The sequence below is a fragment of the Lates calcarifer genome, linkage group LG6 (assembly GCF_001640805.2).
Source record: "Lates calcarifer isolate ASB-BC8 linkage group LG6, TLL_Latcal_v3, whole genome shotgun sequence".
Taxonomy (NCBI): domain Eukaryota; kingdom Metazoa; phylum Chordata; class Actinopteri; family Centropomidae; genus Lates; species Lates calcarifer.
The window spans coordinates 17,965,103-17,983,544 of NC_066838.1; the positions used below are offsets into that span (position 1 = coordinate 17,965,103).

The 18,442-nt window shown below is 40.9% G+C and overlaps 3 protein-coding genes across 4 annotated transcripts; 1 reads left to right on the plus strand and 2 right to left on the minus strand.

The window, feature by feature from the left end:
* The first annotated feature begins 769 nt into the window (after positions 1 to 769).
* mrps25 (mitochondrial ribosomal protein S25) lies at positions 770 to 3,712 on the plus strand. Its single transcript, XM_018697961.2, has 4 exons — positions 770 to 1,002; positions 1,791 to 1,897; positions 2,024 to 2,111; positions 2,353 to 3,712. Exons 1-4 carry the CDS (start codon positions 869 to 871, stop codon positions 2,540 to 2,542), a joined length of 519 nt encoding a protein of 172 aa, XP_018553477.1. The 5' UTR covers positions 770 to 868; the 3' UTR covers positions 2,543 to 3,712.
* LOC108898090 (rabenosyn-5) lies at positions 3,017 to 10,502 on the minus strand. 2 transcript variants are annotated; one of them, XM_018697951.2, is made up of 12 exons: positions 10,385 to 10,502; positions 9,247 to 9,519; positions 8,774 to 8,908; positions 8,579 to 8,679; positions 8,418 to 8,463; positions 8,167 to 8,328; positions 7,793 to 8,055; positions 7,518 to 7,588; positions 7,313 to 7,399; positions 7,132 to 7,234; positions 6,572 to 6,676; positions 3,017 to 6,481 (listed from the first exon to the last, which is right to left on the minus strand). In XM_018697951.2, exons 2-12 carry the CDS (start codon positions 9,407 to 9,409, stop codon positions 5,375 to 5,377), a joined length of 2,343 nt encoding a protein of 780 aa, XP_018553467.1. In that variant the 5' UTR covers positions 9,410 to 9,519; positions 10,385 to 10,502; the 3' UTR covers positions 3,017 to 5,374. The 2 variants fall into 2 exon arrangements, with proteins under 2 accessions (XP_018553467.1, XP_018553466.1); XM_018697950.2 differs by having other exon boundaries at positions 3,017 to 6,484.
* Positions 10,503 to 13,271: 2,769 nt separating this feature from the next.
* trh (thyrotropin-releasing hormone) lies at positions 13,272 to 15,896 on the minus strand. Its single transcript, XM_018697944.2, has 3 exons — positions 15,679 to 15,896; positions 15,031 to 15,238; positions 13,272 to 14,557 (listed from the first exon to the last, which is right to left on the minus strand). Exons 2-3 carry the CDS (start codon positions 15,218 to 15,220, stop codon positions 13,935 to 13,937), a joined length of 813 nt encoding a protein of 270 aa, XP_018553460.1. The 5' UTR covers positions 15,221 to 15,238; positions 15,679 to 15,896; the 3' UTR covers positions 13,272 to 13,934.
* Positions 15,897 to 18,442: the final 2,546 nt, after the last annotated feature.

The window sequence follows — 18,442 nt, forward strand, 5'->3', positions numbered from 1 at the left end:
AATAAGGAGCATTGTTATAATTTTTATAGTGCATTGCAGTGCATGAAAAAGTTGCTTAAGTGCATTTTATCAAATGCTGTATGAAAAAAAATGTTGATTTAAATGTTGTGGCTTTAAAATAGGAGAATAATAGAGCATCATTTTTTTTCCAGCTTTGTGGATTGAGTGCCCCATGGTTCAAATTTTATACTATGTATTTTTTTTTTCTCATGTTAAGTGTATTTCTTCAAACATTGAGATTGAGAAATTCAAACATTTAAGTTTGTCACAACCCTACATTTCTACCTCACACCAATGAAGATATAAAACAAATGTATTAACGACTGAGCTCCTGTATTAGCATTCCAGTCTCTGAGACTGGCTTCTCTGAAGCCACATATGGAAAGTAATAAACAATTACTCATGAAATATGACAAGACTGAGTCTGTTAATGTTGGAGACTGAGGATGAAAGGTGTAAGTGAATACCTGGATGTCACAGGTTAAGTGAAACTGTCTGACCAGTGAGAGTTTGGTGGCTGCAGGAATATAAAGAGATACTGGATATATATAATTATTTCTAATAGATTTGTATATATATATATATATATATATATATATATATATATATATATATATACCATATATATATATATATATATATATATTAATCGTATTCGTCTTTCCTTTACACGATGCAGGCAGAGTCGAGAGACAGAGATAGTCTGTACGCTGCGTCGATAAAAACTTTAACAGGCCTCACCTCTGTCGCTCGGCAACAACTTGGAACGTCATCAAAACGCGTCTCTCTCCGTGTGCTTGTGCGACACGGTCCAGGCAGCGTCAAGTTTCAAATGGTATATTGCAAGTAATAAAGGAATTTGTTTAAAATGCCTATGAAAGGAAGGTTTCCGATCAGGAGGACTCTGGACTACCTGCAGAAGGGCGACATCATCTTTAAAAACTCAGTGAAGATCATGACGGTGAATTACAACACACATGGAGAACTCAGCGACGGAGCAAGGTCAGAGCTAACAGCTAGCGGTGTAGTCTGTCTATCCATGCGATAGTTAAAACGCTGTATACGTGTGTCACTTGAATGTAGAGTAACAGTCAGTCACTAAAGTAAGTGCATAATTCTACCAGTCTCAGTTTCACTTCATAATATGTCTTGAGCTGTATGTAAGAAGTCATTAATATGAAACGTGGCATGGACGTAACTGACTATACTGCGATGATAGATGATTTGATTAGAATATTGATCCATTCATTTTCTGGTCAATAAAGACTTAAATTTTCCGATCATAGCAGACAATTAAAAGCTTATGTTGATGTTTAGAGCTGTAACCAGCGAATGTTTTGGCATTTTTACTTTCTCAGTGTTAATAGATTAACAAAATAGTATAGCAAATTTACTCTGTTGGGTGACTAATAGATCAAATGTCAGCTCTAATTTCTGTAGTTGACTTTGCACGCAGATCACGTCCTCTATCCATTTAGTCAAACAGTAATCTACAAAAGAAAAAAAACAGGTAGCAGGATTGTCGATACTGTAAACGTTTAAAGTACTCAGTTCGTAAATAGCTATCACAGACGATATTTACAGAAGACTGTTTACAGATCACGAGCAATGAGGACATGATCTCTGAATTCCCTTGGCTGGAGGCAGGCAGATTAAACATTCATGGTTTGGCTCATTCAGGATCAAGAAGGTGCATTGGGAAAGCATGTCCTCTACCATTAAGGAAAATTTGAATGCCTGTTTTGTGTAGCTGTTGTTAAATAGTAAAATGTCTCATTTTTGTTTTGCAGAAAGTTTGTATTCTTCAATATTCCTCAGATTCAGTACAAAAACCCATGGGTCCAAATAATGATGTTCAAAAACATGACACCATCACCATTCTTGAAGTTCTACCTTGGTGCGTAGCTTTGCACTGCTCTCTAATGTGTAGTATTATTATTACTATTATTTCAAATTATCATCATAACTGTGTAATTTATTAAATATTGTATCAGGCTGGGCTAATCTCCTGTCTCTCCTGCAGATGATGGCGAGCAAGTACTGATGGATGTGGAGGGGAAGGACTACAAACAAATTTCACAACATGTTAAGAAGATTTTGGGCAAATCAGGGTAAGATATTCAGAGTTACATCACTTTACTTTACTGCAAGTCATGTATTATTTATTGTAGGCAAACCAGGATCCTGAAACTGAAGCAGCTAAATGACATTTATGTATTTATTTATTTTTTTACTCCCCTGCCTTTCCTGCTGTGACATCTCAAAAATGTCTCCTGTGAAGCAAGTCTGTTCCTGCAGTGAGTAGATGATCTGCTCATGTATTTATTTTACTCTCTCTCTCTCTGTTCACAGGGAAGTGTTACAAGCCGAGGCTCAGGCCAAGATGCAGGCCTCCAACCCGGCCAACTTTGGGCCAAAGAAGTACTTTCTGAGGGAGTGTATCTGCGAGGTGGAGGGCCAGGTGCCGTGTCCTGGCACCAAGCCGCTCCCCAAGGAGATGACGGGCAAATATAAATCCCAGATGGCAGCATCACAGGAGTAAGAGGCTCAGAAGGAGAGCAGACTATTACTGATTCACTGGACAATATTATTATATTATTGTTATGTTTGATTTTGTACGATTACATAAAAGGACGACCACATGGCATATTTTGTCACAAATATGTACAAGTGAATGGGTCCCACTAGATTGTCAGTGCTTGAAGTGACACAGTCCGCTCCGTCAAAAATCCTGCACGGACGCTTATCAGTGTCGGGACAGTGACACTTTGTGTTTGCATATGGATGAGACTTGGTTTAATATTCCTCACATCTGGATGTGAGCTGTATATTGCAAATATAACTCAAATTTGCCTGTTTGTGTGGCTGTAGTAACCAGTCTCTTGTTTTTGCTACATGTAAATTAAAAAAATCTAAATTCAAAGAAAACAATACTATATTTTCCCGAGTGGATCAAGATAAGACTGATCAGACACAGGGTCACCACATTCATGAAAAAAAGAGAAATACAACCACATTTTACTGTAGACAACTTTTTTTATTGGTGCTGCTGAGATGGAATTTTCTAAAGTTAATAAATTGATCTCTGTGTGTCCAAAATTTTAGTTTTACAGTATTTTGCAGTTACTGTTTTAAATGCAGAGTTGTTAGTCAAATTACTTCCAAAGCGAAAAATCAATTGCTAACACACATGAAGAAGCTCCTCAAGTTATTCACACTGTCACAAAACATCTAGTGTCACATGTTTTGCTCAGTTGTCTGTGGACGTCACAGATAAGCAGTGTGAGATTGACGGACAACACAAAACACTTCGATCCATGAAGAGAAATGTGAACAGTCAGACTGACAGGAAAGCACAATGAGATTCATGTAAGGACAGACTTAGCAGCACTGTGAGTGATAATACTTGCTGGCATTCATGTAGTGTAAATATGTCTAAAATGTTGCTTTGACCTAAGGACTGAATTCTGTACACACTGGGATTTCAGTGAATTCTGGTGCTTTGTTCGTTGACTTGAAGTTGCCTACAAGTGTGCCTTGGCAAATAGTGTTTAGTATGTATATGGTGAGTGCTGGTTGAGCTGAATGGATGAACTTGAATGATGAAACTACTCGACAGATAACATGCTTTACATACAGATCTTCGCTGATGTCACGGAACAAGAGCGATGTATTTAGAGATTTTATCACTTTGTCCAAAAAAACAAAACAAAAGCAGGAAGACAGACCCAGCCACCAGCTCCATAGGAAGACCAGCATCAAACTGCACTTCAAAGACACACAGACACATGAATCACACAACCCAAGTGCTCAGTTGGATCGGTAGAGCCACTGTAAACAACAAGATCACAACCTGCTGGGGTCACACAGTAGGACGTAGAAAACCTTTTGTTCACTTGGCTTCCTGTGGCATTTAAGATGCAATTTTTAAAGAAAGGTCTCAAATGCAACCATGTCAAAGCTGATTGTGACACAGACCAGATGCACAAAAAACCTATAATTAACTGAATCTGCTAGATCATATCAACCATGCAGACAGAGAAAATGTCACCTAACAACTTAACATGTTCACTTGAATTCAGTTTTACAGAAAAAAAAATAAAAAAATTTCACTGAAACTGAATATCGTACAGCTAACGTACCTGTAGTTATTAGCAGTGTGATTAATGATTAAAAGCTTTTCCTTACAATCATGAAATCATAGATACATCACTATCAGCATGGCTGACAAGCAACTAGCAACGAAAATGGCATAATTCTGTGTAATATGCCTTTAAATTATTTTTCAGATCTATGAGAAAAGGCTCATAAGTGCTGCAGGGACGAGTGGTGCAAGTGGTGTGACTGAATTAGTAATTTAGGCCTGTGATCATATATTAATATCTAACAATTTATTTAATGATCAATTACCAGGCTGCCCAAAAACGAAAGTCTGACTGCATTAGTTTCTCATTAAATTTCCATGGCCAAGTCGCCCACAGTCATGCATGGTTTGGTTTTCTGGCATTAGTTAAGTGAAAAGCAAGGATTTAAAGTAGCCACAAATAAATGGAAGTTGTGGGGGTCTGGAATTAGAAAGAAGTGAGCTTACAAGACCTCTGTAGTCTGCTCCTCATCTCTGTTTGAGGCTAGCAGCTACTAGTATATTTAGTATTTGTAATGTAGGCACTAGATTTTAAGCAAGCAAGAAGAATGCATGGAATAAAAAAAAATCCTTGGGTTCTGAATCATCAATTTTGCTGCGTTTTATAAAAACTCTATCGGTGTTATATCGATGGAGTCCTCTAAATTTAATTTGGCAACAAAAGCTCTCAAAATAATTTATTGTTTAACGATAAATTTTGTGCATCTATGGACTGTTCCCACGGCTGTTTGTTCAGCCATGGCTTTGTTCAACCTTAGCCATGGTAACACATTAAGTCTTCATTTATAGTTTCTGCCAGAGAACCAAATCACACATTCTGACCTCCACGAGACTACAGCCAGTCTCAACTCAAAGAAACATCCGACTGTCGTAAAAAAAAAATCTTTAAAGTGGCATTCTTCTGTCTTCCATTGTTCATGTTTTCACTGATAAAACAGAGTTAATATCTTCAGCAACACTGTGGTGCTTAAAAACTGTGCATCCTGGGATAGGCTCCAGCCCTCTGTGACCCTGTGCAGGATAAGTGGTTGAGAAAGATGTTTGGAAAGTAACGGAGTCTTTCTAGACTGCTGATTTTTTTATACATTTAACATTGGGACCGACCTAATCTTTCTGTGGTGCAGCAGACCTCACCCAACCTATGATCAGTGGGCTCATTAGTCATATAAAGCTAGCCTTGTAGGACTTGGTAAATAGCAGGTGATGGGTGGGAATTTTGAAGAAAAGGTGTCAGTGCTTCTTTTTCTTTTGTTCCTGTAGGGTGTGCTGTAGCTCTCTCAGATTCTCTGACAGGAGCTCCACCTCGTCGAGACGGCCGCTGAGCTTGGCATCAAAAATGTAGGCCCTAATGTTGTCGATCTGCTGCAGCAGCAGTTCCTCTTCTATCATGTCCAAATCAGGCAAAGCCTCGTCATCATCCTCCCCATCGAAGGGGTTAGTTGAGACTTCTGGAGAATTCCCAGAGGCCTCCATAAAAGGGTTATGCGGGTCAGTGTCGTCATCTTCCTCGAAGGGGTTGCCAGGTGCAGTCTCAGCCTGTTTGTCATCAGTGACGTTTTCTTCATCAAAGGGGTTGTATTCTTTCTTCCCATTGGTTACTTCTTTGTGTTCCCTCTTGATGTCCTCAGAGAAAGGATTGGAGGGATCCTCCTCAATAGGAGTAGAGTCCTCCTCATCGAAAGGGTTAAGGGAGGTACTGTTCTGTCCTTCACCACCAGGGGGGGTTACATGTCCCCCTAAGCTCCTCAGCCTAGGAGGTGACTCCTCTTGGCTTGTGAGAGCAGGGAATGCTCGTAGAGACGACGGGCTCCTCTCAGCTTTAGGCGTCAGATCCTCTGCTGCAGTGTCTTCCTCTTCCTGGAAACCCCCCGGAGAGCCAATATTCAGAGACTTCTCCCAGGTGTAGGAAGGCTGGGTGGAGCCCAATGCGGGGCCCCAGTGCTCCCTCTCCTCCCTTTCCCTGGCCTCCAGGCGATGGAACTCCCCCTGCTGCAAGCTCTCCTCCTCAGCCAGCTTCTGGGAGAGAGAGATGGCCAGGCTGGTCTGCTGCTGGTCGTATTCATCCTGCAGCTGACGCAGGTTCTCCTCCAACATGGCCACCTCGTCTGTCCTGTTGGCCTCTCGTGCCTGACGCAGGAATGATTGAATGTTCTCAATCTGCTGCAGGAGAGGGTCTTCCAGCTCGATGCGTGTGTGCACGGAGTCTGCGGAGGGCAACCAACCACCAGCTTTGGTCATGCGTGGTGCTCTAGGGGCCTGCAGCAGCTCTCCATTGGTACTGACGGGTGGACGGTTTCTCTCAGACTCCTGCCTCCTCTTCAGGGCCTCTTGGGCTGCCTGCTGAGCAGAGAGCATATGAAGTATGTGCATTCAGTACCTTTTAGAATCCTGAAAAATCAAGACAGGAGTATCAGTGCCCAATCTCACCAGTCTTTCTTGTTGGAGTCTCTTCTCTTGTTCTTGTTTCCTCTTTTCTTTCAGCTCCTCATATTTCTCCTTAGTGGGTAAAGACATGAGACCTAACAGCTTCTCCTAAAGAAGGTAGGACACAAAGAATGGATGAATCAGGGAAAGGAGGGATCATGGGAGAAAGACAGATGTAGCAGAAGTACTGTATAGATGTAAAAGAATGATGAATGGAAGTAGGGATGGACGATATGGTGTTGTTTGCGATATATTGGGGAAAAAAATTCCTCATGGTAAGAATTAGCCATCTCGCAATAATAATGATAAACTCTAGTTGATGACATATTTCTGTGTGCGCTGCACATTCACGTTTCACTCCCCCGCCACCTGTTTACGTGCATCTCTGCCGACTCACACACAGAGCGGAGGAGCCGCAATGGAGACAGGTTGACAGTGCAAAATCTGCCAACTGTAGCCCTAGGCCTCTCCTCCGTGTATAGCTACCTATATAGACCACTGTTGCACCAGTTCATTTCTGTATGTCTTTTTTCATGCTGAATACAATATGAAGTTAGTCTCACCTGAACAAATAATGTGGCTGTATACCGGACCATCCTCTGCAGCTGGAGCGCCTTTGGATGCGGTTGTGGATCATCTTTAAGTCCCAGTGTTAAAATCCTCTTACTGACAAAAAAACACAGACCTCTGTTTGATCTTGTGAAACGTCATACTTTGAAACAGTGATTTAGGATTGACATATACCTTAGAGCATCGATTAGTTCATAGTATTTCTGTACTTCCAGTCTCAGTCCACCAGCAGTGTCAAGGTTGTATGTAGTTTCTCCAGCACTGCGAGAGCAAACAGTCATGACAGTAAGTAATAAGTAGCAAGTAACAGTCACTGAAATCAAAGATTATTTCAAGAATTTGTCATGCTTATTAAAACTACTTTTTGTATGAGGCTTACTTGAGCGACTCAGCCATTCTGATGTATTCTGGAGCCTTTTCATCCACTTTCTCCATGCACATCCTCAGCCTCTGACAGGAAGACAAGTTTTGAGCAAGTGAACAACAGGAAACCCCAAAAGAACAACACTGCTTGACGGGAAGGATACAACAGAGTAAACTCAAAACAGCTTGAAACTAAAACATAGAATCAACTGCACCACAACTGGGACCAGAACGAGAGGCAAGATTGTAAGTTCTGCAATGATCATTTTCATGTTTGTTTCATTTACCAACCTCATAAAGTTTCACTATATCAGGCATGTGGTCCTTCTCTTCCAGTTTCTGCTGCCTCTTTAATAGTGTGTCCATACAGTGGTGGCAGCAGCGGATCTTCTCGTCGTCCTTTTCCTCCAGCATGGAGGTAACGCTGCTCAGGCTGCTGATGCTGCCTCTCCTAGAGCCCATACCACTGCTGCCACCTCCTGCTGGGGGAGACTGCGACTGACCAGGGCTTCCCTGTACACACAGGGCTTCTCGGGTCCCGTTAATAAGCTTTTCTGTGGACAGACAAGCAGAAAATTCACAGTAGTAAGACACACAGGGCCAAACTTTTCTTGAACGAGATACCCGATGTTTTTCTGGAGTCTGGAAATTTGGTTCATACGTACGGGCCAAGGGTAAGGGGACAAACTCCATGCACTTCCTGCACATGATGGACCCACAGAGACGACAGTGGTGCCGTCTGTTCCGGATGTTGAACTTGTTTCCACAGTCGGGACAGAACGGAACATCTGAGTCATTCACCCATGAAACTACAGACTTCTCAATGGCTGTAAAGGAGAATGAGCACTCATTAGTTTATCATATTTACATACACTCAGAGGAGTCAGACTTGTAACAGAAATACATGCAAACAAACCTCTGATTTTGGCAGCATCCGAGCTGGTCCTGTCAAAGGACGTCAACTGAAATAACAAGTTTTCATGGTAAATGAGTTAAGCCCATCTCAAGTCAAATTTCAACAACAGCAAGAAGAAAACAATGGTTTGAATGAGCTCTGGTTTGTTATTGTAAGCGCACCTTTTCCAGTCTGATGATGAGCTTGTTGACCTCAATGACATAATGATCTATCCTGGCTGCTCTGTGTTTTTTAAATAAGTCCAGGTGACTTCTAGTCGCTCCTACAAAAAAAAAGAGAAAGATTACTATTACCATTTTATTCAAGACTCCTACTAAATCTTCTGAGATTTTCTAGCAATAATATAACAGGCTCACCCAGTTCCTGAGGCTCCCACATATAGGGGTCCACTCCACCATAGTAGAAGGACTCATAACTGCCAGTATCTGGTCTGTCATCTCCATCCCTCTTTAACAGCTTGTCTTTGGCTTTCTTTGCCTTCTGTACCAAACCTGTGCACGAAGAAAATGGGATACAGCTGACTCCATGTGCAGAAAACGCAGAAAGGATATTATCTAGTGTACATCAGAGCTGATTAATCTTTTATTGGAGTACACTTAATCATCATTTTCATCATCATCATTTATGCTGCAGCAGCATATTCTGCCAGTTCATCCTGGCAGCAATTTCCCCTGCTCCACTGACACTGTACTGCAGTGTCCTTATATCTCAATTTAAACTAATGATTAAGCTGTTTTTTAAGCAAGAGGCCTTTTTCCTAAACTAGACAGTGCAAGGTTATTATTGTTTCTTTACAGTCTGTTTTGCAGTAAAACAACAGGAGACTCACTTTTGAGCTGTCCCCTAACATGGCGGTCGTCCCCAGAGTGCTCCTCTTCATAGTGGTCTTGGAGTTGGTAGAATGACTGAAGGTCTTTCAGGCACAGCGGGCAAAGAAAGCCCTCCTTCACTTCACCTGTGCCTTCAAAGGGGGGAGGGTAGCTGGAAGCCATGACAGCAGTCGTAGGCTATGTTGTTGGAGAAGGGGTGCAAGGTGGGAGGGTCCTGCTTAGGTCCACATGTCACGGGGTGTGCAACCCACCCCATAGTAGCTCCATCACGCCTACATGAATTAAACAAAATCCAGACCTTAACTGCAGTTATTTAGGGGAGTTCATATTTCTACCAACTTCCAAGAATATCCAGCACAGATTTAAACATGTACTCTGGTTGGTAGTGTGTATTGTAATAACCACTTGTAGCCTTTTATGCCAAACCTACTGCTGTATCCTTCTCTGCAATGGATTGTGAAGCTGAAATACATTTAATTACTTACTTGGTATCAAAGTATACAGTTGGGGTTATTCCACTTATACACATTTAGCTGACTATCGTGTAATTTTGTTCTCACGGGTGAAGTAAGATTTTAATTTAGTCCACTCCCAGAAATCTGCATGTGCATTGTGCGTTGTTGTTATATATAGCTAACGAGCTAACGTTGCTGCAGATGCTGTTTTATCACGAGTTTCACAAATCGTGCACATTAAACACATTATAGTGACTGACGTTGCACAAGTTTTTCGATTGCATGTCCATTTAAATTAACTTATATTTGGACTGACGCTACATGTTTACCAGCTAACGTTAAGGAGGAGTTCATATACCTAGCCAACTCATTGTGTTTATCCCACCCACACAGTCAGCGAAATACAAACCTAACTACACGAGCAGCTACAACGTGCATTGTTTTATTTGGTAGGCGATATCTACATTTCAAGTCATATTGTTGAATATTTGTGTAACGTTGGCCGCCGTTACACAGAACAGATAATGTAACGTTAGCTGGACAAAGCTAGCAGCAGGTCTCGCTTTCTTTAGCCATCGTTTCTCCGATTTCGTTGTTTAAAAAACACTGGAATAAATAACTTCCTGCTTCACAAAAACAAACACTCGCGGACTTATCAACACAATGGATCGTGAATACTTACAACAGTAACTGTGTTGTTGACAGTTTGGATTCTCTTTGACAGCTCGACAACACCAGCAGCAGCAGAAGCAGGAGCCTGGTCATGTGATTAGCATTCAGTCTGAACGGGAGGGGAGACGGACAAACTGCATAAAACGCACACAGGATAAAAATGTAATTATTTCATTTCGCATGGCTTTGATTAAAATTCTCGAGGGCAAATTTGTATTCAGAAACCAGCCACTAATGTAGAAATTATTAGTTGATTTACATAAAAATGCCAAAGATTCACTGATACCAGCTTCTAAAACGTGAATATTTGCTGGTTTCCCAATTTTCTGAACTGGGAATTCATCATTTTGGGTTTTTGAGTGTTGGCTTGACAAAAAAAGCAATTCAAATATGTGCACTTGGGCCTAAGGAAACAACTGAGGTATTTTTATACAAGTTTTATCCACTAAACAATCAATCGGGTTGTAGGAGACAGACACAGTTCGTGCTAATGTTGAACACACCTTTTTGGTCACGTTCGGTAATTTGTGTCACGTGGTGTGGGTGGCGGTAGTAATGAGCATATCACCTTTACCTGTTAGGTTTATTGTGAATCGAAAGAGGGTGAGAGAGGAGGCCTTACTTTTGCTAACCACTTTACACATCTTTAGCTTTAACAGTTATTAACTTACTAGGTTAGAGGAAATGTTGCCAGTTCTGCATCAAACTTCATTCTCTGCAAAGAGCTGTCCCACGCAGTGCAAAGCAACACCAATGTTAACTCAGTGTTTGCTACTATTTCTATCACTTTTCTTCTACTGAGGTTAGCATGGTAACCAGCTAGCCCCTAGTTCCTTGCAACAGTACATCACTGTACCATCCAGCCTGACCTCAGTCCAACATGAAAGGATGAAGACGCAGCGCTGCCCAGAGGACATATTCCAACCTCTTGTCTTGGCTGAAGCCCTTGGTAAGTGAATAACTGTTAATGCTAACATTTGCAATGATAGCAAAAACTTACATATGGCATCTTTAAAGAAAATAATTGTCAGATGCAGACTATTCAGTGAAAATGAAAATAATTGATAGTTCCAGCCTTAAAGTACTTCCATCATACATACCCTCCCAACTTTTCCCATGAATAAATGACTTGAAGCAAAATGACCACAATATAAACCAAAATTAAAGTAATAAAACTAGGCTTTTACTCTTGGCAGGGTCACTCACAAAAGACAAGGCAAGATGGAGGATGAAGGAGCCATATTAACTGATATTTGTAATTACTCAAATGAATTACATACCCAAATGATATGTAGTGAATCTGGGGTCTTTGGTGCCCCAGTGGGTCTGTGGACCCTGGGTGGTTACCCAGTAGGTAATCCAGCCTTGTTGGTAACATGTTATTGTGTTTCTGGTTGTACAGCAGAACTGCTGCCTTAAACAAACATGAGCAGTTCGTTCAGTTGCTCTAAGCTCAATTTTGTTGGCAAATGCAAGTTTGGGTTGCAAAGCGGTAAACTGCCTCAGGGGCCTCAGGTTCTCTGTGTCTGAATTGGTTTGGGACAGTTTAATTCATTGCAAATTTGTTCTGGAATATGCACTATAATATGACCTGAAATAATAAGAGCCTTAAGGTCAGTCCTGCATTATTATAACCCTGAGGCTTATTTTTTAGAGGTTAATCTGTGTCAAAATCTAGTTGTAAAACCTTCAATTATTTCAGTCTCCATTTATAACTTCATATATGTTTAGCACACAGCTCTGGGCCTCTATAGGAAAAATACAATTAGGATATCCTCTGTAGTGTGCCCTGAGCACTTAACTTAATGGGCACTAAGTGGTAAAGGGGTACATACACAATGCACAGAGCACAGGAGGAACAGGTGGTCAGTGGAGACCCAAAGTTTATTTGTGCCCTGGAGCCCCCCACCAGGTTGTTCCAGTCATGGGCAAATTAAAGTATAACTGGTAAAGCTATCCCAGCTGTCCTCAGTGTCAGAACCATAAATCTGAGATTACAAATGACTGAAAATACAAGGAAACGTGAAATTATATTTTGTTCCAAAATCGCTTCTGAAAACTTTCCTTTGAATTTTGAAACCTTGAATTGGAACATTTACCCTCTCAGTCCTCTAAAACAAATTCAGGTCTGAGAAGGAAAAACCTGCCTGTGGTTGACTCACACCCACACTGAGACCAGAACGTGTTATACAGGGTCACAAGTGGACTTTGCTCCATTTTCAAGGGCTCATAAACCAAAGCTGCTGGAAAACACTGAACTACACTATCCGCAGAGTCTGAACTTAAGTGTGTTTGTCAAGTGTGTGTGCACATCTCCGTTATACTTCTCACAGACAGACTTGTGTAGTTTTTAAAAGATATTTTATCATCTACACAAAGCTACAAAGGATCAGTATAAATGATATTTATTACCTATTGCCTTCTGTCTTTGAGGAATTTCAGGTTGTCTGTTGACAGTTCATGTGTGAAATATAATTCATCTGAAATTCTTCCCACTGTACTTCAGATTATGTGTATTTCCTGCTCAACGGTCTATCAGTCCACAGAACCCTTAACAATACTGCTGGAATTGAAAGTTGTGTGTGTTTCAGTGGAGCATCTCTATCATTAGATCTCCACCTCTAACTCACATTCTTCGTGAATAATTTGCATATTGATCAGGCCTGTGGACAGCTGTTCCCAAGGCTCCAATGGAATGAGCCCAATTAAAGTGGGGAGAGGATACCTGATGCTCTCTGTCTGCTATTGAAGTGCATTTATCATTCTAGTTGAGGCTAAGTCAGGGGCGACTGCTCTGTCAGACTACACACTAATTGGACCTAGTTGGGGTTGAATCAACAGTTTAATAGTTTTAAACTCACTAAGGCATGCTTTCACTGCAACTAAGACGAACCATACATTTTTACCAATGTGCTTTATTGTCCAACAAAAACATTGGTGGTGGCTTTTAATTTACAACATCAGGTTACATAAATCCATGCAATAATGTGTAGAAAAATAATCAGTGACAGTTTATTTGCTGTGGCATTCATTATCTTTTTTTAAGTAGAAAAGAATGAAACACAAATCAGTCAGTGAATGTAGTTTCTATGCATAAGTGTAACGCAGCCACATTTAATTCAAGCATGTACTGTACTGACAGGCGTATGTTGCCTCACAGAGGCGACATCGCAAAAGCCAGTAGACTGATGCTTTCATCCTTGGACTCGATAAGTAGCCTAATTAAGTGAATAAATACTAAATAATGATATAATAATAATAATAATAATTCATCAGTAAAATTCAACATAGGGCACGCACTCTTTATGAAAACCTTATTTATAGCGATACAGTCAGTTTGGAGGACAATTACGCACAAGCTCTCCAAGGAAACAGCGGATAAATAATTTGCGATGATGATACGGTAACTGTTTTCCAAAGGAAAAAAAAACAGTGGCACAAAAGGTTAAATGATGTAAATTATTTTTTCATTTTTAATAATTCATTATGGTCACTTAATTTACACATTTATTTGTTTACATTACAACAGTATACGCACACGGGAGCTTGTTCTCCTTAACCTACTCCCCCTCCTCTAAATCCTCCTCGAGTGCAAACCTTTTACCCGGGTGTTGTCTCTTCTCCTCGGCGTGACTCTTGTTAATGTTGTCTAAAAAGTCGAGCAGCAGGCTGGTCTTGCTACAGCCCGTAGGGTCCAATACATCACACGGACTGTTTGTGCCCAAATCCGGACTCGAGTTATCCCAAAACCGTTTTCCGGGGTGTTGACGCTTTTCCAACTCCGGGAGGTCTTCGTCTCCATCCGCGCCATCCCATTCCCCGTCGCCGTCCCCGTCCTCCTCGGGATGGCGCTTACCTGGGTGCTGGCGTTTGCTGTGCAGCACCAGGTAGCGCTTGCCGGGGTGCTGTCGTTTAGAAAGTTCACTCAGGAGTACGACGGGGTTGTCAGAAATGTGTCCCATCGTGGCGCGCTTCCCCGGGTGCTGTCTTTTCTGGAGCTCTGCGAACGAGTGCATTTCGTCTTCGCGTTTTCCCGGGTGCTGTCTCTTTTGAACGTCCAAGTACTGATCGTCCTCGTCTTCTTCTCTCCTCCCCGGATGCTGCCGCTTCTCCAAATCCTCGATGTATCTCTTGCCGGGATGCTGTCGTTTTGTCACCCATTCTGGCTGAGATGAAAATCCCTCTGAAGAAAGGAAAACACCGTTTAGATTATTTCAAGCAGCCCCAAGACCGTAAGTGTCCCTGCAATGCAGAAAATGCATTGTCTATAACGTGCGTAAATTGCGCACGGATGAGTGTAGTTGGTTGTCCACATTACATGCATCATATTAAACTGGAGGTAGTTTCTTTCCAATTTTCACGTTTTAAAACACGTTTTCAAAAACACGTTATTTATTCTCGTTATGTACAATTATCTAACTGACAAACATCCGTTAGTAATAGACGTAAAGCTCCTCTAGAACTGCTTTGCGCATCACTGTCACCTCAGTTTAAGATTTCAGTATCTCACCCAAATGTCCATGTCACGTTAGGAGAAATATAATTATTGTCTGGCATAAAATTGTAAATGAAATTATGTTCATTATGGCATTATTTTGACTTCAAATTCAACTCCAGACTCTTGTAAAAGTATTGCAAGATATATATTTTACGCACCGTTTCTGTCGTCTTCATCCTGCATCTTTTTGAGAATGGACTGTAACAGGAGACTCTCTGCTCTCTGTAGTATGATGTCGTCTATAGTCCTTCGGTCCGTCTCATCCTCAGCGGGGATGCCCTGTCCTCCAGACACCGCCAAGTTGCAGAGCACGAGGGAAGCCAATATGAGAAGACATGTCGACTTCATGGTAAGTTATTTGGTCGTCTGTTGAAGAAACGGATTATGGTCGATGGGAAATGGTGAAAGTGAACTAGTCTTTAAACACATTGTTTAAGTATATTTCCTTAGTTATTTGATTTAATATCGAGACTCAAAGTCTTATTTTTCTGAAAGAAATGTAAAACAATCGAATGAGATCATTTGACAAGCGCAAATAGCAACACGTTTCAACTTGTTATGGGCATATTTCATACAGATGATGCAATCCTTTATTTCTGATCTCATACAAGTTCTTATAAAATCCTTACGCAACATTTCAAACTTGCTTTACAGAAAGAGGATATATAAACTAAAGGTCTGCGACTTGAGAAAACTCAGAAATACATCTGAATAATGAGCAACAACTTTGATTCACAACAGAGCTTCTAAGGCAAAAAGGATATAATTGTTTTGTGAGAACTTATTCTGAAGTGCGCCAGACTCACCTGGGAGGTATCCAAACTCTGCACGTTCCCAGCCACAGTTGAGCGCACCTCCGGCAGGGATGATATGGTCGCTCTCAGCCTCTCGCAGCGGTTGTTGACCTGTAAAGGCCAAGTCTAGAGGTATGAGCGGATAACTTTCCGTCTCAGCATTTATACGCACCGGTCACTGTCGTCACACCAACGCTGGAGTCATTTTTCAGGATCCCTCGTCTCCATTGATGTCACAGAGTCGTGCGCAACTTGATATGGTGAATGATCCTCCTATAGGGGCCGCTGCCCAATTTGTCATTAGAAAAACAAATAAAAGGCTCAGTCTGAGATAGACAGCTGGCTCTACTACAGGATGACTGGATAAGATAAATTCATTCATAAAAATGTTGGAGTCTAGCACTGCGTAATACTCAAGAAGTTTAATCAATAATCTTTCATTTAGAGTAGCTAAATATTGATTATTTTTCTCAGAAGCTTCTGTATTAAGCCTGTCTCCTTACAGAAAGCTGCTGTGTTTTTTTAAAATTTGTTTGCCACTCAGATGGCGACAGAAATGGTCTGAGTATCTTAACACCCCCCCCCCCCACCCCCAAAAAATAAATAATAATAATGGAGGTCTCCTATGGGGCGCCAGTAAAGGCTGCAGAGAAATGTATTCATATTTTTCATAAATACCCTAAGGTCACAGGACTCAGGAGGGAGAACTGAACCCATCTGGTTCTTCTGAGAGCAAATAATGGACATTCTGGTCACGATGCAACACAGCTGAATGTATCAGAAGCGGATATAGAAAGTTTGGAGTGGGAGCGAGGGGTTTTAACCAGAGAAAACAGCAATGTAACTCCTGAAGAAGTTTTGATATTTATTAACCTCTCAATATCCACCTCCCTTTAAGTCACTTTAAGGTTGTTAAAATCATTTCATCCACTCTACCTGACAATATCATATATTGTGTGTATGGTGTTCACACAGGGTGAAATATTCTAAACCAAGATTACCATTTTTGCATCCGATGAAAACACTCCAGATGTCTTGTGAATCAATTTATTCACATTTCACCCTCAAATATTCGGTTCCTTTTTTCAACACTTCATGACCTCCATTTTTACTGCTTGGTTGCACAGCAAGGGTTTGTAATGACTGACCCAGAACTGGTTGATTAGAGTTTAAAATGTTATATAATATTAGCCAAGATTAGCAGGATTTGTTCCTCTTTGTCGGGGTTGATGCTTCAAGCAGCTACAATAAGACAGATGCACTTGAAAGCATCAGTTCACACAAGCACATCAACCTAATTTTGTGTTCTCTCTCCATCCAGATAGATCTGATGTGATTTGCTGAGGTCTGAAAGTGTGTGCAGATGTCCGCTTTCTAAAAAAGATCTCTTTCCAACTGTCTATTTCTGTGCAGAGGGAAATGTGCCAGTATCAACTTGAGACCTCCACAAGAACACGCGATGGCATGGAAGTGGATGTAAACACACAGCTTTTTCGTCTCAGCTGAACGTCAGGTCAGTTCATTTGAGCGCTGTCACGACTGAGCCGATTATGTGTACTGAAGATTTTTGTGTTTAACTGTCTGAATTCCTAGTCAGAAAATAAATATTTTGTCAGTAGATTTGTCCCTCATAAACCTTATATTCTTGCGCAAGATTGTACTTAAGTGTGAGTCTTATGCTGTAATCTGAATTTCGCTAGAATAACCTCTATGAAATTATCTGTAGATATAGCCTTGTCCATTATGCAGAATCTGGATGAACTCCTGCATAGTCACACTCAGTCAGCGGTGAAAGTCAGTGTGAATTGAACTGACCGTGTAATACTATAATTACTTGCTTTCAACGTGCTGTCACGTCCAATACTTCAAGCAGATTCCTCTTGAGCCTGCAGTTAAAAATATCAATATCATGGTTGAAATCATTAGGTGTGCTTTATTATTGATTTTTTATTGAACAATCTTGGACATCTTCAGCTCATCTATAGCTATATAATGACATGTGCTGTTTTCCTTAGTGAGAAAACAGTAGCAATATCTGTTTGACATTTCCTATAACGTAAAAATGAAAAGAAAAATAGATCAATATCCTCTCAGAACCTTAGAGTTGTGAGATTATTAACATTTTAGATAAAGCACACAATTCTGTAGATAAAATAGAGTTAGAATAGTGTTTTATTAAACCCTACTAGCTCAATGTTCAATGTTTCTCCCCTAAGTTAAACTCAGTTACAGTGTCAAGGAAGGAGAATAATTTCCTGTGAGACCACCCTCTCTGTCTGCCAGTGATTTCTTTCTGCACTAAATCGCCTCAGACAAACACGGAAAAGTGACAGTGGCACAATTAAGACATGTCTGATCTGTATGGGAAACCACCTCCTTACGTCCGTAATATATGTCCCCCCTCCCTCCTGTTAGGCCCAGTGTGTAAAGACGTGCACAAAGGAACCAATTAATTGCCTGAGAGAATGCGCACGTTGGATTTTAAACAGTTTAAAAGGCCAGCGTGAGCTTCGGCAAGTGAAAGCTTTGGGAATCTGTTCGGTGAATGAGCTGTTCCTGATACCGAAGATGTAGAACAATTAAAGCAGATGGAGTGATTACTGCAGGTGTTGCAGCATTTACATCGTCACTTTTTTCCCTCCCTTATCACTGTAAGGCTGTGATTAAAATACGCCCTCCTTTCTCTTAATTCACTCTCACTCATCCTGCATGCTATCAGAGTCTTTCAGAGCTGGGAAATCATAACAATTAGTATTCTGGTCAGTATTATGTAGCT